Raw genomic sequence first — 23,439 nt, 5'->3', positions numbered from 1 at the left:
ACTAATAACAAGTACTTCAAACCTCAACTGTGAAGTCCAGGAATTTAGCAGCCTTAGGAAAGGGCTTAAAACTTTTATGTATGTATCTTCTGTAAATAAATAACAAAAGAGACTGTGGCTTCTGTTGGGCAGGTTGGGGTTGATTGCTCACTATCAAAAAGGGAAGCTTTTTCCCCTGAGTGGGTTTCTATTTGTTTGTGCAGTCCAAGTTTCTGGCACCTCACCCATATAAAGAACAGGACAGCCAGTCTGTAACTCTGATCCAGTTCATGGTCTGATGTAGATAAGATCTGTAATTCTAAATAACTAAATATGTTTCTTTATTATTTGCTTTGTTCCTTTTGTTTATGTCCCTTTGTTCCCGTGTTTATATGTTCTTCAATTATATGTTCGGGGGGGAGGAGGGAAGCATCGTTACTCATTCTGTGTCCAGATGAGGTTTTTCTTATAAACACATATAATCAGCAAAGGAAACAACATGCCCATAGAGTCTTAGGAATGAGAATTAAAACCAGCTGATTTTCTATAGCAAGCTTTTCTTATGTCAAGTCTCAAATTTGACTTCTCCTTTTAGGATATTTTTTTCCTTATCCCTTTATACGCTTTATCCTTTTGGATTCAACTTTTGGGCACTACATACATTCGCCTTAGGATAAAATCACATGCATCGTGCATGCTTGGTAATGGCTTTTTTGTGTGGTTTTTTTTTGTGTTTTTTTTTTTTTTTTAACTGGTGTGGTAGAAGCTTTATTTGGTTATTGCTAAATATAATCCTGATTTCTCCTAAGTTTATTCCATCTGCGTAAATCCCATGAGGGTGTGATTTAATGATTTCCAAGAGCAAATTCTGTTTTGGTGTGAGGGTATTCCAAAAACTGGCAATGAAAAATGTCTGGAAGAACTGCAAGCGTCACTTACTTCATTCCTGCTAGTCAGATGTATCAGATTTGTTCCTTTCTTGTTATCAGCCATTAATTTGCTGCACAATATCATGCGAGGGCCTGAAATTCTGAGATTCAAGAAAGGGTCGGAGGCCAAAATATCACCATTTGGATGAATGATTTGCCCTTAGTTTCCTCTTTGGTCATATTAGGTATCTTGAGAAGTCTTTTTTTTCAGTTATTAGGTACCATCAGGGTGAACACAGCTTAAAAAAGGCTCACGTTCCAGAAATTACCTGGGGGAAATATAGGCTGTACAAGCTTTCCAATCCATGACAATGCGACCTATGTCCATCTGAGTTTTGCACACCTCATTAATGTAGCCCCTGTGAGCACTTGTATGTGCCAAGAATGTGCTTCACTTATCATAACGCTTGAGAGGTGCAAAAACCTCCAGCCATCCCTTTCAGGATAAGATGTCGGTTTGCATGCAGCACCAATCTCTAAGCCAAGGCATTCCACTTAAATTCATGGACTGAAGAAGAAGGGAAAAGGAGGACAGTAACCTTCATTGCAGCAGAATGCCTCCAAGACAGCCATTCCTGAGCTATGGATGATCTCATGCTGCCTGAGCTGTACCTAGGGGAGAGCAACGCAAGATTCTGTAAGGGAGTCCCCACAGACCCCATTCTGAGCTATGAAAGTCTTAACCTTGTTCAACAGAAGGAAATACTGCTTTTAGTTCAAAACATTTCTGGCTTCAAAAGCCTCTTCTCTTTGTGAAACAAGAGCAGACATGCTAGGCACAGGAAATACTGAGTCCATAGTTCTGAGACTGGTCTGGGAGCTTTCTATAAGGTTTTTGTTTTGTTACTTGACTCTAGAACTCTTTGTTAAGTTTATAAGTTCAAGGCCTGGCTCTTAAACTGTTTAATCCCGTGGTGCTAAGTAGGAGCATGCAAATCAGCTTAGTAAACTATCTGAACAGAAAACGTTCGACTCCTTATGGCATCGGGAGGGAGCTGTCACAAGATTGAGGCGATTGTTTTCTGTGGGCTCCAGTATGTGAAGCAGTAACACTAAATTGGGCTTCCATTTTTCTCCCACCCCACCATCTCCCTGTACAGCATTGCTTTCACTTCCAGCTAAGCATTTCCTCATTCTTCTGCCATGCAGCAGGATAAAGCAGCAGGTTTACATATAAAAAAGAGGAAAAATCAGCCCACATGACTGCTGGGTGTACTAAAGAACTGGTGGTAGCACAGTGAGGCAATCTTCCCTTACAGGCTGGAAAAACATGCTTCCTTCTAGTCTTTGAATTTCCAGCCATGTATGGCAGGGTTGTGTTGGGGAACAGGAGGACAATTACTGTGCTGCTCATTTGCAGCATTTGTATGGCCTAAAACTGAGAAGCTTCTTCCTATAGCAAGCTTGCCTCCTTTATCCTGCCGTGTACCAATAAATATGTTCTATCCCAGAGTTATTTCCTTAAAGGTAGTGGCTGGTGATACCTTCTCTTGGTGTCAATCCATGGTAATTCCAGCCAGATTATGGATACAGCTTTGTGTTGCACCCAGCAGATTATTTATGCTTGTATAGAGCATCCACTGTGACCAGGCAATGTTTTGCATTACTTTGCGCAGTGGCAGCTGTGAATAATGACCCAGTGAATACCTGACACTGACAACAAGTAATCATTTAGGAAAGCGGGGTCATGATATGACATTAGAAATGTAGTCTGGAATCTACGATACTTGTAAAACAAAAATGATAAGACCACTATTTGTCTTTCTGTTCCTAGAGCCCATCCCTGCACTTTCTTCCTGGCAGCGAGATGGCTTAGACTCAGAAGAGGCTCGGCTTTCCCCACAGGCTGGTCGATTAATTCGCCAGCTCCTGGATGAGGACAGTGATCCTATGCTGTCTCCTCGCTTCTATGCCTATGGACAGAGCCAACAGTACCTGGATGATACAGAAGTGCCTCCTTCCCCTCCCAATTCTCATTCGTTTATGAGGTGGGTTGTGATTTCTCTGTGGTGAGTCTGATCTGGCTTCTGATCGTACTGTCAGGAAACAGCTGTTTTAAGAAAAGTTCTTGGTAACTGATCATTTCAGGGTTTTTGAATTAATATCTAGAGAGTTGCTGTTCCTGAAAGAGACTGTTACAGCATCCTCTTGTTCTGTCTGTCATTAGACAGTAACCAACATAAGTTTCTCACTTCCGTGGGATTTGCCTTTATTTACACAAAGTGTAAGTGTCCTTCTGAGAGAGAAGATGTACTGCAGCTGTTTGGATAAACTCTTTCTGTAATCTCTGCTCTTGGTAGGAGGCGGAGTTCTTCTTTGGGATCTTATGAAGATGACAGAGAAGACCTTACCCCTGCACAGCTTACCCGGAGGATTCAGGGACTGAAGAAAAAAATCAGGAAGTTTGAGGACAAATTCGAGGAGGAGAGGAAATACAGAGTGAGTCTCTACTCAAGCATTCGTAGGGAGAGGTGTAAGGTGGCTAGAAAGGGAGGAGACGCTGGGGGAGCCTGTCAAATATATACAGAGAGTCTGTATATGGGAAATTGGTAATCACAGCCTGAACCTCTGATTAATCAGCTGAGGCAAGTGTTGGGTCAGCTGTGGGAGCACAGGTGATGGTAATTCAGCTGTGCTCCTAGACCTCATTTAAGGGCTGACCACCACTAAGGCAGTATCTCTTGGAGATTGCTCCCTGGTGGAGCATTTCCCAGTGATGCATCTGTATTGGTGAGTTTTTCCTCTTAAATAACTTTTTGAATATCTGTTACCATCTTTGTTACCACCTTTGTATCGTTCCACCTTACAGCCTGGGAGTATTTAAACAATGTAAAGGAAAATGTAATGCTGCTCCAAAAATGACAACGTGCATCCATACCAAGCAAATTAACTTTCATGGCATTTTTTGTACGGCCAGTGCAGTACAAGAGAGTCTCACAAGCTCATGGGATTTTGATCACTGCTTTATACAGCGAGGGTGTAGGAATAGCTATGTTAAGTTTTGCATTTGTTTATTTATTAAGTTTTACTTAATAAGAGGAACAATTGTGCATCTCATTTGCATGATGGTAATTCCAGGACACCAGCACACTGCACAGTAGAGAAGAGCAGCCTTCTTTGCTCCTCAGCAAGGAACCATAGTCAAGTGCTGCTGAGCAGTAGCCATGTTCTTTACTCTGTTTATTCTTGACGTGCCCTTCGGAGGGACAGAAAGCTTTTAAAGGAGCTAAAGCTTCATATGTGTGTATCTTTGGTGATCTAAGGATGGTAATGAAAGGGTCTTGCATCAGTCTTGCAGTGCCTTGAGAGACAATGCTGTGACAGGGAGGGCAATCAAAGCAAGGTCTGAACTGGATAGGTCAGACGTGTGCAGGCACCAGTCAGTAGCCTGTACTCGTGCTCTGTGCGGTGTCCCAGTCCCGTTCAGCCCCTGTTTTGTGACACAGGCTTGTTTCAGTGGGTCACTCCTGTTGATTTAATACAGATTCAGCATGACTGTTCTTTCCTCCCAGCCTTCCCACAGTGACAAAGCAGCTAATCCTGAAGTGCTCAAATGGACAAATGACTTGGCCAAATTCCGAAAGCAACTTAAAGGTGAGCAGTCACTGTTGACGTACCTTCTGGGGGCACCTGGACTTGGCCTTGTTTAAATTTGATGGTAGGCAGTGTTTCTTTCACATTTTTAAGAAGAGAAATTATTTCTCTTCCCCTAAATGTCCCTTTTTAGAGACTAAGCTGAAGATATCGGAGGAAGACCTGGGTCCTGTGGTGCGTCAGCGAAGCAACACGCTCCCAAAGAGCTTTGGTTCTCAGCTTGAAAAGGAAGATGACAAGAAACAAGACCTGTCAGATAAATCCACCAAACCTGCTGTGGAAGTGACCCTCGATTCTATCCAGAAGAAGCTTCAGGAAAAACGAACAGAGACAAACCGACCCGAGGATATAAAGGTACGATATATGTTGATCAGATTTAGGCCTTTCAAGTACAAGCCTGTAACTCATGGCTGCCCTGTCAGTTGTGAAAGTCTTGTGATCTTTTACGTTTCATCACAAAGTCTACAACCTCGACTCTGGGCTTAATTGCTTTCACCTCTTTCCCAGTGCCTTTGCTATCTATATTGGGTTTTTTCCCACAGTTCTATTTCTACAGAATGGCACTGTGTTCTTTTTCTGATTCTCACAGACTCCATGTAACAGTTCTGAACTGCTGTTATGCCCAAAAGCTTTTGGCATAGTTCTGAGTCTTCCAGAGGTTCTCAAGATTAGGTCACTGATTTTCTTCTAGATCATTCCAAAGCTGAATGCTCTTGTGGGTTGTTTTGTTTTTTTTTAATCATTTTTTATTATTGCATTTTATCATTGCTTTTCTGAGTGCCACACTGAGCTCAGCTAGTTCCTGTAATCTCTGAGGGTTGTCGGCAGAGAGTTCTTTGTGTCTGATGTTGCTGGTTCTCTGGTTTTGGGCAGCCTTGTAAATGAAGTCCTTGAGTCTGCTGACGTGTGAATTGTGCAGTACTCCGTGAAAGAGGAGCAGACAGCAATATCATTGTTTATTGGATTTACAGAAGTGTTTGGCTGTTTTCTGAAGGTAGCAAGAATCAACAGCCTGAGCTTTTTAAGGTCTCTGAAAGTATTTGGTGCAGCAATAGAGAGAGAAGGTTTGGTATCAGTCATGTTTGGTGGATGAGCTCTGGAAAACTGAGGGAAGTGTCTTCCAACTGTCTGCCTGCCCTTTTTTGTTGTTGTTGTTTTTTGGCTTCATCCCCTCAGCCTGTCAGCCAGAGCTTTTCACTTGATAGCAGAATTTGGCAGAAAGAAACTGTCTGACTGCGCTTCATTTCTGTTAAGTGTGTTTGTAGTAGTCAAAGCAAAAACGACAGGCTTTGCAAGAGGTACTGGAGCTTGTCTCAGGTTTGGAAGATAAGGAGGAGCATGCATTTTGTTGCTGGACTTACGACTCAGATCCTTCTAAGTGAAGAACAGCCACCGTCACTAGAAGTTATTTAACACTGTTTGTTCAAAGCACACAGAAAAGATGAATCCCCCTTATGTACCTACAGCATTTTCACACACAAAGGTTATTTAGTTTCAGTTTGCCTGCATTGTATATAGGGCTCCACTCATGGTAAGTCTTTCCAGCAATATTGTTGGGTAAGAGGAACTAGAAAGCAGAGATGAGTCTTCAAAACATTAATGACAAAATGATAATGACTTTGGTTAGGCTGTAAATTAGTATTGTCTGTGTCCTGAACTCTGACATTTTCTTCCTCCTCTCTCTGCACTGTGTTTTATAGGACATGACAAGAGATCAGATAGCAGCCGAGAAAGTGGCTCTTCAGAAAGCCCTGCTGTATTATGAAAGCATTCATGGCAGACCGGTATGTACAGCAGCATTTTTTCAAAATGCATCTTTGTGTGTCTTTATCTGTTGTAAATGACTGCCCTAGTGCTCCTTCACTGTCACAAACTCTAAACTTCTTGCTGTTCTAAACATAAATACATCATTTAATTACCACCCAATTACCACGTCATTACCACTGACATGTTACTCTTGGCAAGGTGGTGCCTGCACACAGGGCTGGATGTGGAAGATACCTCTGAGTCTACAGCCTGAATGAAGCTCAATGTGCATTATTTTTGCATCAAGCTTGCCAGGATCCACAGACATTCAGTCTGAGGCCCAGCTGATTCACCAGCTTTACCAGGGATCCAGTATAATCAGGAACGGCTTTGCATGGACCCCCATCGTGCCAAAAATTTGTCCATTTGCTACTATTAATGACTAACTGGAAGACAGGTGTGCAAGCACTGCACCTTCTCAGAGAAGCTATATCGTTCCCTAAGTACCACACTATTTGTGAGGAGGCACCTGTATTTTTGTATCTGCACAATCCTTTTATGCCAGAGGATTCACAAAACAGTTTGTCTCCTGAGTGCCATGACAGAGGTTGAGATTTTCTTTGCCTTAGCAGACATTCTTCATGAAGTACTAATATTGCATAGGCACATATGCCAGTAGGTGAAAACAGCATGGTTGTATGAGAGGATGTGACATTTTATTACAGTATAAAATAGCAAAAGGCCAGCGCATCCACTTAACCTTGTCCAGCAGAGCCAGAGCTGAAGTCTGCTTTTAGTATCACAATGATGTAAATCAACAGGTGACATCTTGTTAAAGTAAACTCACTTAAATCTGCTTAAAAACTCACTTTAAATATTTTTTTAAAAGGCTGTCACATCAGCATAGCTTCCTCCCAGCACTTTTTGATGCTTTATTTATACAGCCACTTTTTAATTTGCTTTTTAAATAAGCAGTCTATACCAAGCAACATGGAGTCACGTAACAAGAAAGACTGCAGCTGATCAGCTTTTGCTGTTCCCAGCTCCTGGCACTGCAGCAGTGGAAAAGTACTGAAAGCTTGAGGAGAATGGGGTGTAGTTCAGCCAAGTTGGGTTGTTGTTTTTTGTGTTGCTTTTTTTTCTTTTTCTTTTTTTTTTTTTTTAAGATATTTAACTAAACAAGACAAACAATGGAGTTCAGATTTAGTGCAGCTGGGTCTTTCTGCACCAGTGACAGGCAAACCTGGAGAGGTAGAACTGAACTGCTTTAGTTAAGCCAAAAAGTTCATTTCTGCAGAAATTCTTGAGCTGCTCTCACAAATGCAGGCAATGATCTCTTCCTTGGCTGCTGCCGCTTGCCGCACAGAGCGTGCTCCACAGTTATGTCAAAGGCTCTGTTATTCTGACAGCTTTTTTTTTGCATTTTGATGTTTTCCAAAAATACATTCAGGTTTTGCTGGTATTACGCTTAACTAGGGAGACAGTTTGCCCATGTGCAAAATGTTTGCTCTCAGTTTGCTTTCTGGTTAAATGTTCTGGTGCACGTCCGCAAGGCTGACTCAGGCCCCTTGCACTGAACTTCCTTGCTTAAATTAATTCTTTGTATTCTTCCTTCATAGTGATATTCAGAGTCAGAAGCCCGTCATTTATATTTTCCTATTCCTAAACGTGCCTTAGGAATCTCCATCCATTCCAAGGCTCATGTTTATTTCCCCATACAGAACAGATGTATTTACCTACTTTGAAATGTCATGAAGTGAAGGTTTGTTTGTTATTTTCTTATTAAGGAATTATTGTATATTGAAGAAGTAAGATCCCAGTTTCTTTACAGCTGCTACGTAGCTGGACAGGCCTTTGCTTTCCCACACTAGCTGTTGTCTGTTAAGCCTTCTCTTCTGCACAATATTGTTGAGGTTTTTGGCTTAGCATGGATCTGAATGAAAACCAGAAAGCAACACTAGCAGTTTGCAGCACTCAGACTAAGGAGGGAGCACAAGTACTTCTGCATTTCCAGTTTCCGTACTAGTGCTGTTAGCATGTAATCATTATGAAATTCCCTTAAGTCCTCTGGCTAACAGTAATCACAAGCACGTACATTGTAGAATGGAGCATCTGCTGCAGCCCTCACGGTTCTCATTTCTTTTTTCTTTACAGGTTACCAAAAATGAACGACAGGTGATGAAGCCACTGTATGACAGGTATCGCTTGGTCAAGCAGATCCTCTCCAGAGCCAACACCATCCCTATCATTGTGAGTAGAACTTTCTTTTAGGAGGTCTTGCTTAGCGTTAGAGCTGAGGTATACGGTGCAATCAATAAGGCCAATTCCTCCCTTACATCTCAAAGACCAAGCAAAGGAGCGGGTCGGTGACGTACTACAGTCAGATAACGCTGGTCAGGGGTCTCTAGTGCCTGCTCATGAGCCATGAGACACATCTCACCTTTTGTTGTTTCTCACTTTTCCATTGGGCTGCTGCTGTTATTTCATCATCTTATGTTTGGCTACAGCATCACTTCCCTTTCCTTACTGCTCTATTCAGAACTCTGGGTCTTCATGTTTTTTGGTTACCTGGGGCTGTATGTTGGGAGTACAGACCTGTGTGAGTCCCAGGGCAGGCACTAGTCTCTTTGGCTGAGAGAAAGGGACAATACGCTGATACTGAAGAGATCCTGCAAGTAGTGGATGCCCCCTCCATCCAGGTGGTGCTTTGGCAAGGTAATATTGACACCAGCATGGAATCCAAAGCACTCCTTTAGGGAGCAAACACGGTATCTCAAATTCTGGACAGCTTGTGTAGGCCATTTTTAAAGAATTTTTCAACCCAAGTATATACCAAGAATCTTCTTGGCCTGTCTAAAGAAAGAGAATTGTTTGATCTTGGTTCCTTTTTACCCTGTCATGTGCGATCTCTTACTGTTCTTGCTGATGTCCTGGCTGCTTTTTGTACGCTGCTTCCTGAACTGAATGGACTGGCAGAGCATTACTTGAGTGCAGTCAGTCACACTGACATGTGAGTTTTTTTCTGCACACGTGGTGGCAGGTGGTCCTGCATTTAAAACGAAAGCTGCTCCTCTTTGAATATGCAAAGTACTCCCCAAAATGTGAACTGTAAAGATGGTGCTGTCTCTCAGATGGAAGAAACCCTTCATCTGTGTGTTGGCAGTTTAAGACAAAGCTCACAAAAGAAAGCTCATGTCCTGTTAGGCACGAAACTGAAGTTGCACACTGGCTAGAACAAGAGAGATGAGACTGGCTTTCCCCAGTCCCTTATAATAAGAAGAGTGAGAGATTCACACACAGAGGCAGAATACATTTGAAAGTCTGTCACGAAGCACTTGATTGGAAAGTCAGCCTCCTGGAAAGCAAAGCTGGAGAGTCCAGCTGGGCTTACATGGTAGCTCTGGAGAGCCAAGCAAGTCTGTGTGTGTGTGCGTGTCTGTGCAAAGGCCTTGGGTTGGGGGGTTATTTTCTTTGTAGTTCCTGCCCAGCCAGTATTCCAGCATCCAAGCTTTTTTCTTGCGTGTTTAGCAGTGATGTCCCTTGCTAAGCAACATCTTGAGGGAAAACAGTCCAAGATGCAAAGTGTTTGCCAGGCGTATTTTTGTTCTTTAAGAAATGGATTTCTCCTGATGGTCTGGCAGTGAGCTGAGCGAATGAGCGGGTGAGAATGATCTGAGAGCAGGTGGCGGAAGAGAAAGGGTTTCATAATGTAACGTACTTGTTAACACCTGTCACAGGGTTCCCCCTCCAGCAAGCGGAGAAGCCCTTTGCTGCAACCAATTATCGAGGGCGAAACTGCTTCCTTCTTCAAGGAGATAAAGGTGAAGACCTCCAGCTGCTAACTAATTGCTCAGTTTGCATCAATTTTCCCCTTATATCAATGAAAGAGAATGATTGATTTTTATTTTTTTTCCATCAGTGTTGATTTTTTTGCAGTGTGTCTTCCTGAAAAATCAGTAGCTGCTTTAAGCCTGTCCAGTTCTGATCAAATTCTTCCCTTGTTGTAGATAAGACTACAATACTCCCTTGGCTTTGTCTTCTTTCCCTTCTCCCTTCCTTGCACATAATGTATTTTACTTTGCTAAAAACCTCACACTTATCCTTTGCACTTTGGCTTGGTGGTTTGTTGTTTTTTTCCCCTTGCTTTCTCCTTCCTCTTTAACAACACTAACTTATTTTGCAATAGTTTCTCTCACTCCAACGCTCTGTGGCTTGCACACAACACCGTGGCTGGAATGAGATCTCACAAAACTAACACACACACATGGAGCCAACCAGGCATTTACAGGTTCTGTATCTTCTGCTGCTCACATACTTATTTTATCCAGGGCTCTTCCACCACCTTGTAGGCAGTACTTCTAACCAAGTCATACAAGGATGGAAGGAACAACACAGTCATGTTTGTTAATGCTGTCAGATTTGGATGATGGAATTGTTGTGATGCTCTTATTCCACTGTAGTGAGAGCTTGTGGCGGTGAATCTGCTACAATATTGGTTCTTTTTCCTCTGAGAAGGGATGTCCTGCTGTCAGCCCAGACAGGCAGCATGGGGCTGGGCCCTGCCTTGCATTTGTTACCACTACAGTGTAGGAGTGCTTCAGTAGAGTTGGCTTATCCAAACATAGGTGGTGTTTGGTGTAGGTACTGCAGAAGAGGACGTCCAAGATGATTCTGTGATGAAGCAGTTACAGCAGTTTGCATATCAGTGGACTACCCAAGGCCTGTGTTCATTGAAGCTGGGTTGCAGACTGAAGCACGTAGAACTGCTGTTCAGAGGCTGGTTAACAAACATAGAGCTCTCTCTAGTCTGCAGCAGTGCTCTGGATTGGGTTATTTGATTGACTGCGGTATTCCTGTCTTTCACCTGTGTTTGCAACTGGAGTCAAAGCTCTCAAGTGTGGTGATCTGTGGTGACTAGCGAGGTGAATGCTGCAGCAGGGCAGCAACTCACTGGTTTCCTACGGAGAGTACAAACGTGGAGAGCTGTGGTGTTGCTCTCATTAAGCCCATTAACGCTGAAATGCCAATTAACACTTACTGGGGGACCTGTGTAGCTGCGTGCAGCAGCTTTTCACTGAAGTTCACTCGGAATTAAGCAGAGGAAACTTTCCCCCTCTATGGGTCCATCATGGACTGAGCACTGCCGGTGTTGAGGAGCACCTGATTCTGTTGTTTTCCTGGTGTGTTTTGTAAGGCATTTGGGAGAGCTGGATAAAAGCTTAAACAACGGTGTGAGGTGCCACTTTGTATGTATGTTTGGACCGAATATCTTGCGTATTGTCTGTGTTTAGAGACTGGGAGTAGTGCTGTGCGGTTACTCTGGAGGTTTTATATTTGTAGCTCTGGAAGCGTTATATGTCTCACAACTGCCTAAAGAACCTTAGAGATGCAAGCCAAACGGAGCTAGTCTATGAAGATAATTTTGGTTAGAATGTAAATGGCACTGTAGGCTTAAAATAAGGTTTCCATATGGGACACCTTCTAAGCAATGGTTCTCGATGAGATTTTTGTTTTTAATTGCTCCTTCATTTTAAATAGTGAAATGCTTTAAGAGATCTTGTAATGGCCAGATGTGTTTTTGTTTTATCTAAACAAGTGAGATTTCTGCACTGCCTTTTCCTCCCGTGGGCTTTCTTTGGCAGGAGGCTCATTCCTGAGCTGTGGGCCATGTGCCCTGGAGCGAGACAAGCAAGCCAGCTTATTATGCCAGCCCTGGCTGGCTGCCATGGGCTTATGGGTGTCCTTGGGGAAGAGACTACTACCAGATATGCAGATTCAAGTTATGTGGATGCTTTGCTTCTCTCTTTGGGAAAAATATGCTTCTATGAATAAGCAAGGTGCTCCTGGACTTACTTTAGCTCAAAAAGAAAGTCTATAGGGAGTAGAAGCAGGAACAGGTTACCTGGGAGGACTACAGAGAAGTTGTCCAAGCAGCCAGGGATCAGGGTGGGCGAGCTAAAACCCTGACAGAATTAAATCTAGACAGGGACACAAAGAGGAACAAGAAGAAATTCTACAGGGCAAGTAGCAACAGGATGAGGAAATGGCTTTAAACTGGTAGATTTAGACTAGATGTCAGGAATAAATTCTTTACTGTGAGGGTGGTGAGACTGGAACAGGTTGCCCAGCAAGGTTATGGATGCCCCCTGCCTTGGAAGCATTCAAGGCCAGGCTGGATGGGGCTGTGAGCAACCTGCTTTATGGGAGATGTCCCTGCCTACAGCTGCAGGTTGGAACCACATGGTCTTAAAGCTCCCTTCCAACCCAAACCATTCAATGATTTATTACTTTATTCCAACCTCATGCCTTAAATTAAAGTTGAAATCTGCCTTTTAGAAAGTTTTCTGAAAGGAAGAGAAAACTGGGTCCTGTTTTCTGAAAATACAAATGATTTCTGGATGGTATCACATGACAAGGCCTATGTTTGAGAACTCTACAGATTAGCAAACAGCACGTGACTTCCAAAAGTTGTGCCTTTAAATTGTAGGGGAAAAAAACTGAACGTGACCCATCTGTCCATGTACTTTGGGGAAATGACTCTGGACAAAGTGTTTCCACTCCAGTTTTCAGTGTGCTGCAGTTATATGGCATAGATCTGAAGTTGGAACCATGTTAGTAACAGGGGGCCTTTATAGTCAATTATATCCAGTATTTGGCTTTAAAAAGACCCCTCTGAGCTCATTGGTAGCACTGTAAGATCTGGGGTCTTGAACTCAGCCTTTAGAGAGAGCTGTTGAGATGTATCTTATGAAAGAGTGCTTGTTTTAACCTGATGGTCCGTATGCTGCCTGGTAGAGACAAGCAGAGGATGGCAGGTATGCTTTAGACTGTATGCATTACAGCTGTAATTGGTTTTACCTGTATCAGAATATAAGAATTAAAGCAACAGGTTGCTGAGAAAGCTAGATCTCTTTTCCTACTCTGTTTTGCTGCTTTGGGTCTCCGTAACCAATCTGAGTTGATTTCTCTGATATGCTCTGGGTACAGCGCGTCTTCCTGGTGATATCCTGGTGTACTGTATTGCTTAGCAATTCAAGTGCTTGCTTGCTCTGCTTATTCACTTCTTTTCGTATCTGTTCCCAGTGCATGCGGTGAAAGGAGATGCTTCTGAGATGAGAAGCAACTTACTATGTGATGGGGGTGTTCTGTCCCTCTCTGTAGGAGGAAGAGGAGGGCTCTGAGGAGGACAGCAATGTGAAACCAGACTTCACAATTACAATGAAAACAGATTTCAGCGTGCGTAGCTTCTTGGATCAACTAGAAGATGATGCCGACGGCTTTGTTTCCCCAGTGGACGATAAGATACCATCAAGGAGCAACCAGGATATGGGGCTTTCAAATCTCCATGAAGCATCCATGTATGTTGTCCAATTTTTTTTGCACTTCATTTTTAAATGCAGTAGACCCCCTGTATGAAAGGGTACGGGAGAAAACTCCCCTGTCCTCAGAGTGATATCTGACATTTATAACCTTTGGAATCTTGGGCTAAATAGTACCTCCACTCGAGCTGCCATCATTGGTGAGCCTTTACCATTGAAACAAGCCCTGTACTCTCCAAGGCTTTTCTGTTTTTGGAGGCACCCATTGAACTCCTTTTTCTAGGTCGAAGCACCCAGATGCACTGTGTACAAACCCAGGTGTCAGACCTCATTCATGGCCATCCAACCTCAATCCCATAAAAGTCACCAAAGCCAGATCTACCTTCAGCAAGTAAATTTCACTGTAGTTAGTGATCAATTGTGAAATGCACACTTAACCTAAGCCTACATGCCCAGTCTTTTTGTTGAAGTAAATTCAGAGACCTTTTCATTGCAATTAACTCCAGATTCCGGGGCTGCTTGTAGAGCAGTTCAGTTGCTTGGCATCCATATGACACTACATTTGCACACGTACTGTATGTTCCCAGTTGTAACTGTGCTCATAAGTATAATCGTGTCTGTGTTTAAACCCAACAGCCCTGAACTGTTAGAGCAGCTGCAAGAAGTCAGGGAAGAGAAAAAGCGGATCAGAAAAAAACTGAGAGACTTTGAAGATAATTTTTTCCGACAAAATGGGAGGTAATTTCTCAGCTCTTCCTCTGTCTTTCCACTGTTCTTAATCAATTTGGCACCTCCAATTATGGAAAGTTACCTGAATTCACTGCTGTATATTCAGTTGCCATCGTTATATCTCTTGTCACATTTGTTACAGTTGCCCATTGAAATGAATGATCTATATTTTTCCCCAAAGATCTTGAGGGACCACAACCCCTTTGCTAACTGTGGAAAGCTGTATAAGTATGGAAAATCCAACTGCTTCCAGCAACACTGACAGGAATGATGGAATGATATTTCCTTAGGGATAGAGTATCTGGTCTTTGTCCCCAGTGACATCATATGTTTCTCTGTCCTGATCTTGCATGTCTGTGAGGTATCTAGACAGAAGTCCAACAAGGGCTTTGCTTTAGAGTAGCTTCTGAGGAAAGACCTACTGATACAAAAATCTTCATGTCTCCTTTTACTCCCACTAGGAATGTGCAAAAAGAAGACCGTACTCCTATGGCTGAAGAATACAATGAATACAAGCAGATTAAGGCCAAGCTGAGGCTGCTGGAGGTCCTGATCAGTAAAAGAGATATTAGCTCAAAGATCATGTAAAGGAGGAGATTGGTTTTACCAACACACTAAGAAGAGAGAGCACCAAGCGGACAAGTGCGTGAAGTGGATGCATCGAAAGCCTGGCTGGGGAGGGCTGAGGAGCTCCCTGGGAACTGAAGGGCCATTACCGGAGGCAGGATGGGGAGAAAGGGTGGCTTTTTCCATCACTCTCTCCACTTGCTGTTGTCCACTCTTTCTCCAGGCCTGATGCCCAAAATGGAGTTTGCCAATGTAGGAGACATGATGCTGTCCTCAGTGACTGCACTGAAGGGTTCCTTCTGTTTTGATTTGCTTACAGATCCTGTAATATTTAGAATATGAAAGCCAGCCATGCTATTATTCTTTTTTTTCCAGGATATCATAGCAAGAGGCAAAGTAGCATGAATAGTGATTAAATCATCAACAGCTTCCACTTTGTTTTACCAGACCTGACCCGATCTCATGTGACGGCACAGGTCAGATAGCACCCAGATTGTTCTCTTGTAGCTACAGTAAAGATTTGCTAAGACTTTTGACCAGTCTCTTTGGAGTTCAGTATCTTCCAGTCCTTTATGAAATGTTGGAAGAGTATCCTGGTCATAGCCCAGTACTTGTTTGAGTTACAGTTTTGCACAGGATTGAGTTGGGTTTTCTTCCCACTTTTCTTTTTTGACTGCCAATTCAATTAAGAAGAAAGTACCTACATCTGTTTGGGATAGCACAAGAGGTGTGCAGCAAGGTTTGTGCCTGCTTGTTCCCCTTGGAAGGAGATGCTGTGAGATTATGACAATGTTTGGGCAAATGGGAAGAGGTTTTATCAGCTTCAAGTTAAGTTAGAATGCCTTGAGAGTTTGGTAGCTGCTCAGCTAAGTGTCGGCTATCAAGCATCTGGAAGACACACCACATTAGCCCTTACACTTCTGATAATGGGTGTAAGAGCCAGAGGTGAAAGTCCACATGGATGTCATGCACACCCATTAGCCTGAGTGTGGCTGAAGCAGCAGAGGATGTTCTTTTCTTCCCTGTGGCTTTGTTGGGTGTAGCTTGTATGCTGGGGCAGGGGATACTGCAGGGAAGTGCTGCGCATGCGTCTCAGGTGCAGGATTGAGCAATTAAACTTTGTCACATCAAAAAAGTGGATCCTGGGACACTGGATTCCAGTTCTTGCATTGGACAATCACTGCCTGAAGGAGTGAAAGGCAGCAAGCTCAGAAACATAGTGAGCAGCTGACGCCTCTGCAGCCCTGTGCACTCCAGGAGCACATGCAGGCAGTCACTGCCCTGTAGCCCCTGCCCCTGGGGCAGGATGCTCTCGGTTATGGGGTCTTGGCCCTGGTATCACAAGGAGATGCTGTCTTTTATCTCAGTACAGGAGCCAAAGAGCTGAGGATGAATGCAGTGCACCTCATCACAGCCAGGCTTCATACAGGAGCAGGGCCCACAGAAAAGCTCCTCGTTTCCTTTCTCTCTGTGGGCAGGAGGGTCCATAAAGGGGTGCACCCTTTCACGTGCTGTCTGTGCTGATTCTTGCCAAAGCTGGTGCTGAGGGCAGGTCTCTTTGGCACCCCCCAGCTACTCGGGAGGCTGCCTTGCCCCCTTTTCCCCCAGGGCTCTGCACTGGCAGTCTGCCTCATAAGACCTTGATGTGCTTCTGTTAGGAGGGAGCTTGGGGCCAGTTTTTCTACTGACAGCAGAATTGCCCGCTCCTATAGAGCAGTAGTAAAGGCTGAATTCCCTGGTTCAAAGGGCTCATATGATGAACTGGGGTGTGGCTTTCAGGAGGCACTGAGTGTCCATCATGAGGGAGGTGAGCATAATAGTTGGGCTCAGAAACTGCATTTGAAGGTGACTGACCGGAAGGGACTCTTGGTGTAGATCCTGCCCCTTTTTCCTCCTCACTCATGCTGCAGTGTGCCGACCGCTTCCCAGGAGTGTGATTGATTTCTCTGATGATTTTTCCAAGCCTGTTTGCACTGTGTTACCAATAAACGATGGTTGCTGAGGTTTGCCCCTAACAAATCTTGATAAAGGACACGTAGGGAACAGTCGGTTGCACTGTTTGAACTGATGAGCTGGTAGCATTTCCTGATGCTTAGTGACCGCAGTTCACGTGGCACACTGCTAGAATTTCAGATAGCTTCTATGAGATGTAAGTACAGTTCTGCACTTTAGAGAGTTTATATTTTTGAACTTTGAAAGCTGAGCTTACCAGAATCCGTTCAATAAAATTGTAAATGAAAAAAGAAACGAAGACACTCCTGGCTGCCTCCTGTCTATTTCTGCAGTGCTGTTTTCCCTCCGGTAAAAAGCAAACCCACCATCTGCACCGCTGCAAAGAAAGTAAGAAAGATGGGCAGGGAGAAGAAGGGGGTGACAAAACTCCACATTAGCTTTGGACTTCCAGACATGGAGTTCCTTCCTTCCTCCTTCCCTCCCTCTGATAGAAACAGCCATTATCAACATTTCATATGCTTCTTTATTTTTCTTCAATGCTGCATTCCATTACCAGCGCTCCACTCCTCCATTTGCCAAGACAAAACCTATAACCTTTTGTTACAAGGTGCAAAGTTCAATACTATATATCGAACGTGGTGCATAAAGGGTACGTCCTAAGAACAATTCAATTGCAAAACAACCTTAGGCTTCAAATGAGATTTACACCTTAAAAATGGGGTAGTCGTTTACTTACTTATCATTAATGGGATGGGGGCTCTCCAACCTTACAGGATACAGCTCACACTTTTGCCTGCTCAACTCTTACTGTACAGTTACTTTACATTATCACTGCAGTTCATAACAGATTGTCCTTCAGCCTTCCCCCCAGCACACGCTGAACACAACAGATGCCACAGGCTCCACTCCAACCGTGAGCTGCAGTAATAACACCAGCCTCCAAGCAGAGAGACGCTGCACCAACAGGGATTTAATGCTGCTTTCTTTTCCTCTGAGCTGATGAGGCTGGAGAGCTCACACACACCCTCACACACGCAGGACTCCTCTGGAGAAAGGCAGCAGTGGTAATTGCTGCCAAGTCTCCTTGTAATGAAGAACACATCTGATAGAACAGAAACACTGGACTTGGCTCTGCCCCCCTGCCTAACATGGGGACAGAAAAGCAACACCAGAGACACACAGACCAAGAAACCTGTTGTTAACGGCACGGTTTGTCCATCCACCAGCCTTAACACAGAGGAATCCGATGATCCTTTAAGAAGACGTTGCTTGGGAACAAAGTTTGACGCAACAGAGGAAGAACAAACCAACCCTGCAACCAGCAGGAGATCCTCCATGAGATACACTGGTGCAAAAAGACAAAGCACGTACCATAAGTGACCTGGGGATAACAAGTGACACCTCAACCCCGTACCATATGCCAAGGACCAAAGGGTAGAGGGGATACTTTCACTCCAAGTAAGCAAGAACCAGCTTGCATTTAAAGAAGGAAGAAAAAATAACAAAGGGTGGGGGGGAATCACAGCTTTTTTAAAAGGTGATGGCTATTTCATCCTGAATTACCACCATAGCCTAAGTGCAAGGAACACCAAATACAGAAACTGATCTAAAACGAGAAGTCAGTGCGTGTAGGGGCAATAAGAGCAAACTACAAGGAGTTGCTGGTAGGGCACTGCTGTGAATCTGGAGGGGAAACAACAGAAAAGCTCACTGAACTGTGTTCAGCAGATCAGAAAATCCAAAGCAACAGTTCCCACCTGCTAAAGCCTCACAAAATACTGGCAGCGTCAGGTTGAGACTGCATTGTCCAAATCTGTTCTTATTAATTTTCCCCAGAAAATGCTCCAATCCCTTCCCATACAAAAATAAACCCAAGCCCACTGCGTACCCAAGTGTCTGTGCCTCCCCCACACCAGTCAAGCTAAGCTGAAGCCCTCATAGTGATCAATGGCTTGCACCAGCCGGGCGCTGAGGATCTCCTTGCTGCTGTACTTGGGCAGGTCCAGGAGGTTGTAGCAGGTGTGAGCCACAGGCAGGTACTGCTCCCCGTTGGTGGTGGACTGGATGACGATGCGGAGGCTCGACATTCCATAGATGGGGATGCGGTCACTGCCCGTCAGGAACACTGGAAGCAGAGAGAAGGGAGGCTGGTCAGGGCAAGCACCTCCCTTTGAGGCTGGAGAAGACCTCTGGAGGTCATTTAGTCCAACGCCATCTATTGCTTGAAGCAACACACACAGATGCATTTCTCAAGGCTGTTTCTCAATGGCATTTCCTCTCAGTACACCACTCCCCTCCCACATGGAGAAAGCCATCAGGAGATGTGATAAACAACACCTTCTCACACCAGTGTGGCCTCATTTTCCCACATAATATATGTCAGCTTCTCTACTTGGTTGTCACCCCCAAATTGCCCCAGTGCCCCTCATAAGAGTGTTATAATGCCTGCAGAAGAAGCAACCAGATTAGAACTGGTACTGGGGGCTGCCACAACCCACCACCTAGCAATAAAACAGATGGATACTGTACTCCCACTGCAGACATTGCCCTGGGATAACCACCCACTTCAATCACACAGTGGTTTTGAGGCTGGGGGGGTTAACAGGGAGAAAGCAGATGATTATCTGATGAACAGGTAACTGAGGAGCCAGCCCAGCACATTGGTCACTAACTGCTACTGCAGTGTGCCACAACCTTGGAGCTCTAGACACTCCTCACCCAATTATTTTCTTTCAGCAGACAGCCTGCACCACTGCAAAGTACTTACAGAGAAATTTCTTCTTCTTCTCCAAGGGAAATGCATGAAAGGTTTCCCAAAACATTCTCACAGTTGGATGCGTCGCAGTGTAGTCTCCCTTATAAACAGCGCTCTATTAGGAAAGCAAAAGGTCACATCACTGCATCTAGCAACAGAAATCAAAAACCAAGCAGAAACCAGCCCTGATCTCTCCTGTTGTCTGACATCACATTGCTATCTGGCAGTTAAGAAACGGAGCATCAGAGTGCCAGGAACATGGGAAGCACCGTGAGCAACAGCACGGCTCAAAGATGCAGCAAAGCGTTTTCCCAACCATTTCTGAACACTCTGTCAGTGTTTTCAGTAGGGCTTTTTGCCCTTGTAAACTGGAGTGAGTTTTTCTCTAGGTTTTGTCTCTTTCCTACAGTCTTAGCCTTCACACTGATAAAAACCAGACTGAAGTCCTTCTCCTCTGTTCTTTCTCATCCCTGATTTCCTCCCTGAGCTGTATTTAGTAACAGGACAATGAGACATTTTGTGTGAATGGCAACAAGATGAACAAGAGACATACAAAAGGACAGTGTGGCTCACCACACCTCATGTCCCACTGTGCTCACCCTCCTGGTGCTCATTGAAAAGACAAAAAAAGAGACAAGGGAAGCTTTACCTCCTCCAGTTCCTCCCAGTTGTAGTTGCTGTTTCCAACTATCATGGCCCTGAGCTCCGTGGGTTGGAACAGCTCCAGGACCTTCCCACCACACACCTTCAAGAAGCCAGTGGAGAAAGCTGTGTACCACTCGTGGACGGAGCAGTTGAAGATGTAATTCACATAGGCTTCAACAAATTTTTCCCTAAGACATTGAGAGACAGAGAAAGGCACTTTTACAGAAACGCCAGAGCAGCAGCCCTGTGTGTCTACCTGGTTTTGCCTGTCGTGCATCTGACTAAAATCAGCGTTCAGCAACTTTGTCCCACCACCACCGAGCTCAATCACTACAACGCAAACAAAGAACCAAAGCAGCAGGTAGCACCGAGTGTCTGCTTCACCTCTGAGACGCTACCACTTCCACAACTGGGAGTCTGGCCAGGCACAATGGGATTCTGCAGAGGCAGCTGCTCCAAACTCAGTCCCCGCTGAGTCCAGACTGAGGAAATCCTGTGCTGAAAAGCCTTGATCTGAAACTACGTGGCCCATTAACTTCCTCCTCAAATTAATTCTCTTACTACAGAACAAGAAAATAAACCTAGGAATCTCTTATTCAGCCTTCACACTCCGGTTACATAAAAATAGAATTCAACTCAGAAGCAGATGGAGCAACCAAGCAGAGTCTGGTATATCAACCATTAGCAGAGAAGGCCACACTTGGAAGAAGCATTGTGACCTTCTGGCAGAGGCATTCTCAGTGCATGTGCCACGTAAAGGCAGCAAAATGTGGGTAAGAAATTCAAAAAAGAAAACAAGGAAATAGATTGTCAAAAATGACAACATGGAAAAATACATCATGCTGCAAAGGGGGGGTTATTTTCCCGTGCATTTGTTTTACCATCATTTTGCTGACGGTCACCTGAGCATTAGGGAAACCCAAGCTGATTAAGCACTTAACTGTTGCTTAATACCACCCTGGCAGTTACAGTCACAAAGCATTTACCAAAAACATTTTATGCCGTGATATCCGATATGAACTTCAAAAGAGAAGGGGAAAAAGCAAACATTTCCTACTCGGCATTGTTCAGTCAAAGCAATCCTGAGAACCCTCCAGTTGCCAGTGAACATTGCTCAAAGAGAAGGGCAACGTCCAAAGACATAAACACAACACACTTCTGAGGCCAGCAGGGCAGCAATTTGGTCCCTCTAAACATAGCAACAGAGGAAGTCATTAAGCAGTAAGGTGGATGAATTGACAGCCATGTCTAGACTTGGATTTAGAGGTTAGCTTGAGTTCAAAACTCTGGCCATGACAAAGCAACTGCATTGTGGATTGCATTCAGGTGGTGCAGTCACAGACGTGCCTTTCTCTTTAAGGATCTACTCCTCCTGTTGCCTTTCCTCACTAAACAAACAGGATTTAACCTGGATGTTCTTCCCAAGCATTTGCTCTGAGCTAAAACAGCAGATCCTTCCCCTAAGCCAATGCAGCACACAGCAGTAAAAAGGCTATTTTACTTTTGAATGTACATGCCTACGCAAACTGAAGACCAGCACTGGCATTTTCATCTTCACTGTCTCAAACTCACCCACGCTCATCTTGCTGCCCATCTTCTCTTTACAGGGAGGAAGACAGACAGATTTACACTGCTCCACCTCTACCTGAGTTTCATATGGAGACAGCTACCTAGCTGTAAAACTGCAGTGAAGTAGCTAAGAAGTTAATACAGACAGAGCTTTTGTTACAGCCCTGGTTTTAGACGCAATCAGAACCATTTTAAATAATCAGATTAATAGGAAATGATTTCATCTCCAGAATTGCCAGTAAGGTCTTCAGCAGTCATAGCACAAGCCCCTGACCATCCTGCTGACTAATCACTGGATCACACCATTTTGCCAGCAGGGAAAGAATCTGAATGCTGTTTCAAGTAATCAAGGCATCTGTAGAAATCCAATTACAGGATTATGAGAAGAAAATACTTTAGCAGCTGGAAGAAAATCAAGGGGGGGTAAACAGTAGCAGTACTTGAATAACTCTGAAGGTTTCAGACAAATGCAAAGCTATTTGTTTATATACAGCTGGGCCTTATGGCTCTGATCAGGGATGGTGGTCCTCTGCCAGGCATATTAAGGGAATGTTTCCTGCTCCAGAATTAACAGCAGAAACAAGTCTGCCAGTCTCTTACTTTTTTCGGGTATAGCTCCTGTCTATACCATCCATGGAGATTAACCTCCAAGGGCCAAAATCATGTTGTGATCCCTATTTACCATGAGAAAGCTGTGACAGAGGACTACATTAATGCCTTTCGTAGAGAAGATACCCACTCAAAAAGCTGTGGGACATTTCTCAAACGCTGGTGGATGCAAACCTCGTTCTGTATTTGAATGGCACAGCATGCAATAATTTCCTGAACAACTGGTGTTAGAATCTCTTCACAAATGACTTCTCAGTGACTTCTAATTGTCCCGCACATTTCATCTCAGCCAAATTCTCTGTGGCAGTGCATCTGGCTTCAGCACAAGTGTGAGCCCATCCCCCCATATTACCCTGCTTACCTATTGTCCTTCTGCACCTGAATTTTGTCTCCGTCTTCAATCAGGTTCTTGTGCTCTGTCACACCGTAGCTCTCCCTGCAGATCTATGTAAAGTAACAAAATTAGTTTCACTAGAAGTACTTCTCAGACCATGCACCTGCAGAAAGATACAGGGCTCTCTTTCACAGCTGATGAGTGGCATTTGAATGGCGGGACAGAGAAGAGCGTATATGCAGAACACTTTCTCCATCCCATAAATGTCACCGCTTTCTATCATTTACATTTGCTGCAGAACTGACATTAAGCCTAAAAGCAAGTTCAGAATGGGAAAAAGTTCTCCTCTTAGGTCAACTTAAAAAACAAGACTGCGAACTGTAAGAAGGATATTTAATTAAGCCCACATGCTTTGGCAATGAACAGGACTACTTTTTGTTACTATTATTATTATCAATATTGTAATAATGGAAGAGCAGTAGATTAATTCATTTGCTCTCACTGCAAGACAGCATGACCACAAACAAACTGCAGCTCTTGCTTGGCCTATGATGGCGCCAATACAAACTGATCATAATTATGGGTGTATTACTTCATCCCAAATTGCAGCTCTTATCTGCTTGACATAAAGGCAAACTCAGGTCTGACTTAGGCAAGAGACAAGTGGGACTTAAGAAGCTTTGTGTTCTCATTTATGAAACAAGAAATAAA

The 23,439-nt window shown here is 44.0% G+C and overlaps 2 protein-coding genes across 15 annotated transcripts in view; one reads left to right on the top strand and one right to left on the bottom strand.

Moving 5' to 3' along the window:
* The window catches only part of FAM13A (family with sequence similarity 13 member A), a 112,231-nt gene extending 95,113 nt beyond the window's left edge, over positions 1-17,118 (top strand). For 11 of the 12 annotated variants that reach the window (XM_015861213.1, XM_015861219.2, XM_015861214.2 and 8 more), the window contains 10 exons: positions 2,683-2,896; positions 3,209-3,347; positions 4,421-4,502; positions 4,636-4,856; positions 6,203-6,286; positions 8,403-8,498; positions 9,986-10,069; positions 13,410-13,606; positions 14,204-14,305; positions 14,758-17,118. In XM_015861213.1, the coding sequence (XP_015716699.1) occupies positions 2,683-2,896; positions 3,209-3,347; positions 4,421-4,502; positions 4,636-4,856; positions 6,203-6,286; positions 8,403-8,498; positions 9,986-10,069; positions 13,410-13,606; positions 14,204-14,305; positions 14,758-14,884 (1,346 nt within the window). In that variant the 3' untranslated portion in view covers positions 14,885-17,118. The remainder of the gene's footprint in view (positions 1-2,682; positions 2,897-3,208; positions 3,348-4,420; positions 4,503-4,635; positions 4,857-6,202; positions 6,287-8,402; positions 8,499-9,985; positions 10,070-13,409; positions 13,607-14,203; positions 14,306-14,757) is intronic. The other variant, XM_015861215.2, reaches the window with a different exon arrangement.
* A 203-nt stretch (positions 17,119-17,321) lies between these two features.
* Positions 17,322-23,439, bottom strand: part of HERC3 (HECT and RLD domain containing E3 ubiquitin protein ligase 3) — a 36,891-nt gene continuing 30,773 nt past the window's right edge. For 2 of the 3 annotated variants that reach the window (XM_015861210.2, XM_015861209.2), the window contains exons 22-25: positions 22,756-22,838; positions 20,221-20,404; positions 19,584-19,686; positions 17,322-18,941 (exon numbers count right to left, since the gene is read on the bottom strand). In XM_015861210.2, coding sequence (XP_015716696.1) covers positions 18,733-18,941; positions 19,584-19,686; positions 20,221-20,404; positions 22,756-22,838 — 579 coding nt within the window. In that variant the 3' untranslated portion in view covers positions 17,322-18,732. The remainder of the gene's footprint in view (positions 18,942-19,583; positions 19,687-20,220; positions 20,405-22,755; positions 22,839-23,439) is intronic. The other variant, XR_001554861.2, reaches the window with a different exon arrangement.

This window comes from Coturnix japonica, chromosome 4, assembly GCF_001577835.2.
Source record: "Coturnix japonica isolate 7356 chromosome 4, Coturnix japonica 2.1, whole genome shotgun sequence".
In the NCBI taxonomy this organism is placed as follows: Eukaryota; Metazoa; Chordata; class Aves; order Galliformes; family Phasianidae; genus Coturnix; species Coturnix japonica.
The sequence above is the reverse complement of the archived record's forward strand: the minus strand, read 5'-3'. Positions and strand labels throughout refer to the sequence as shown.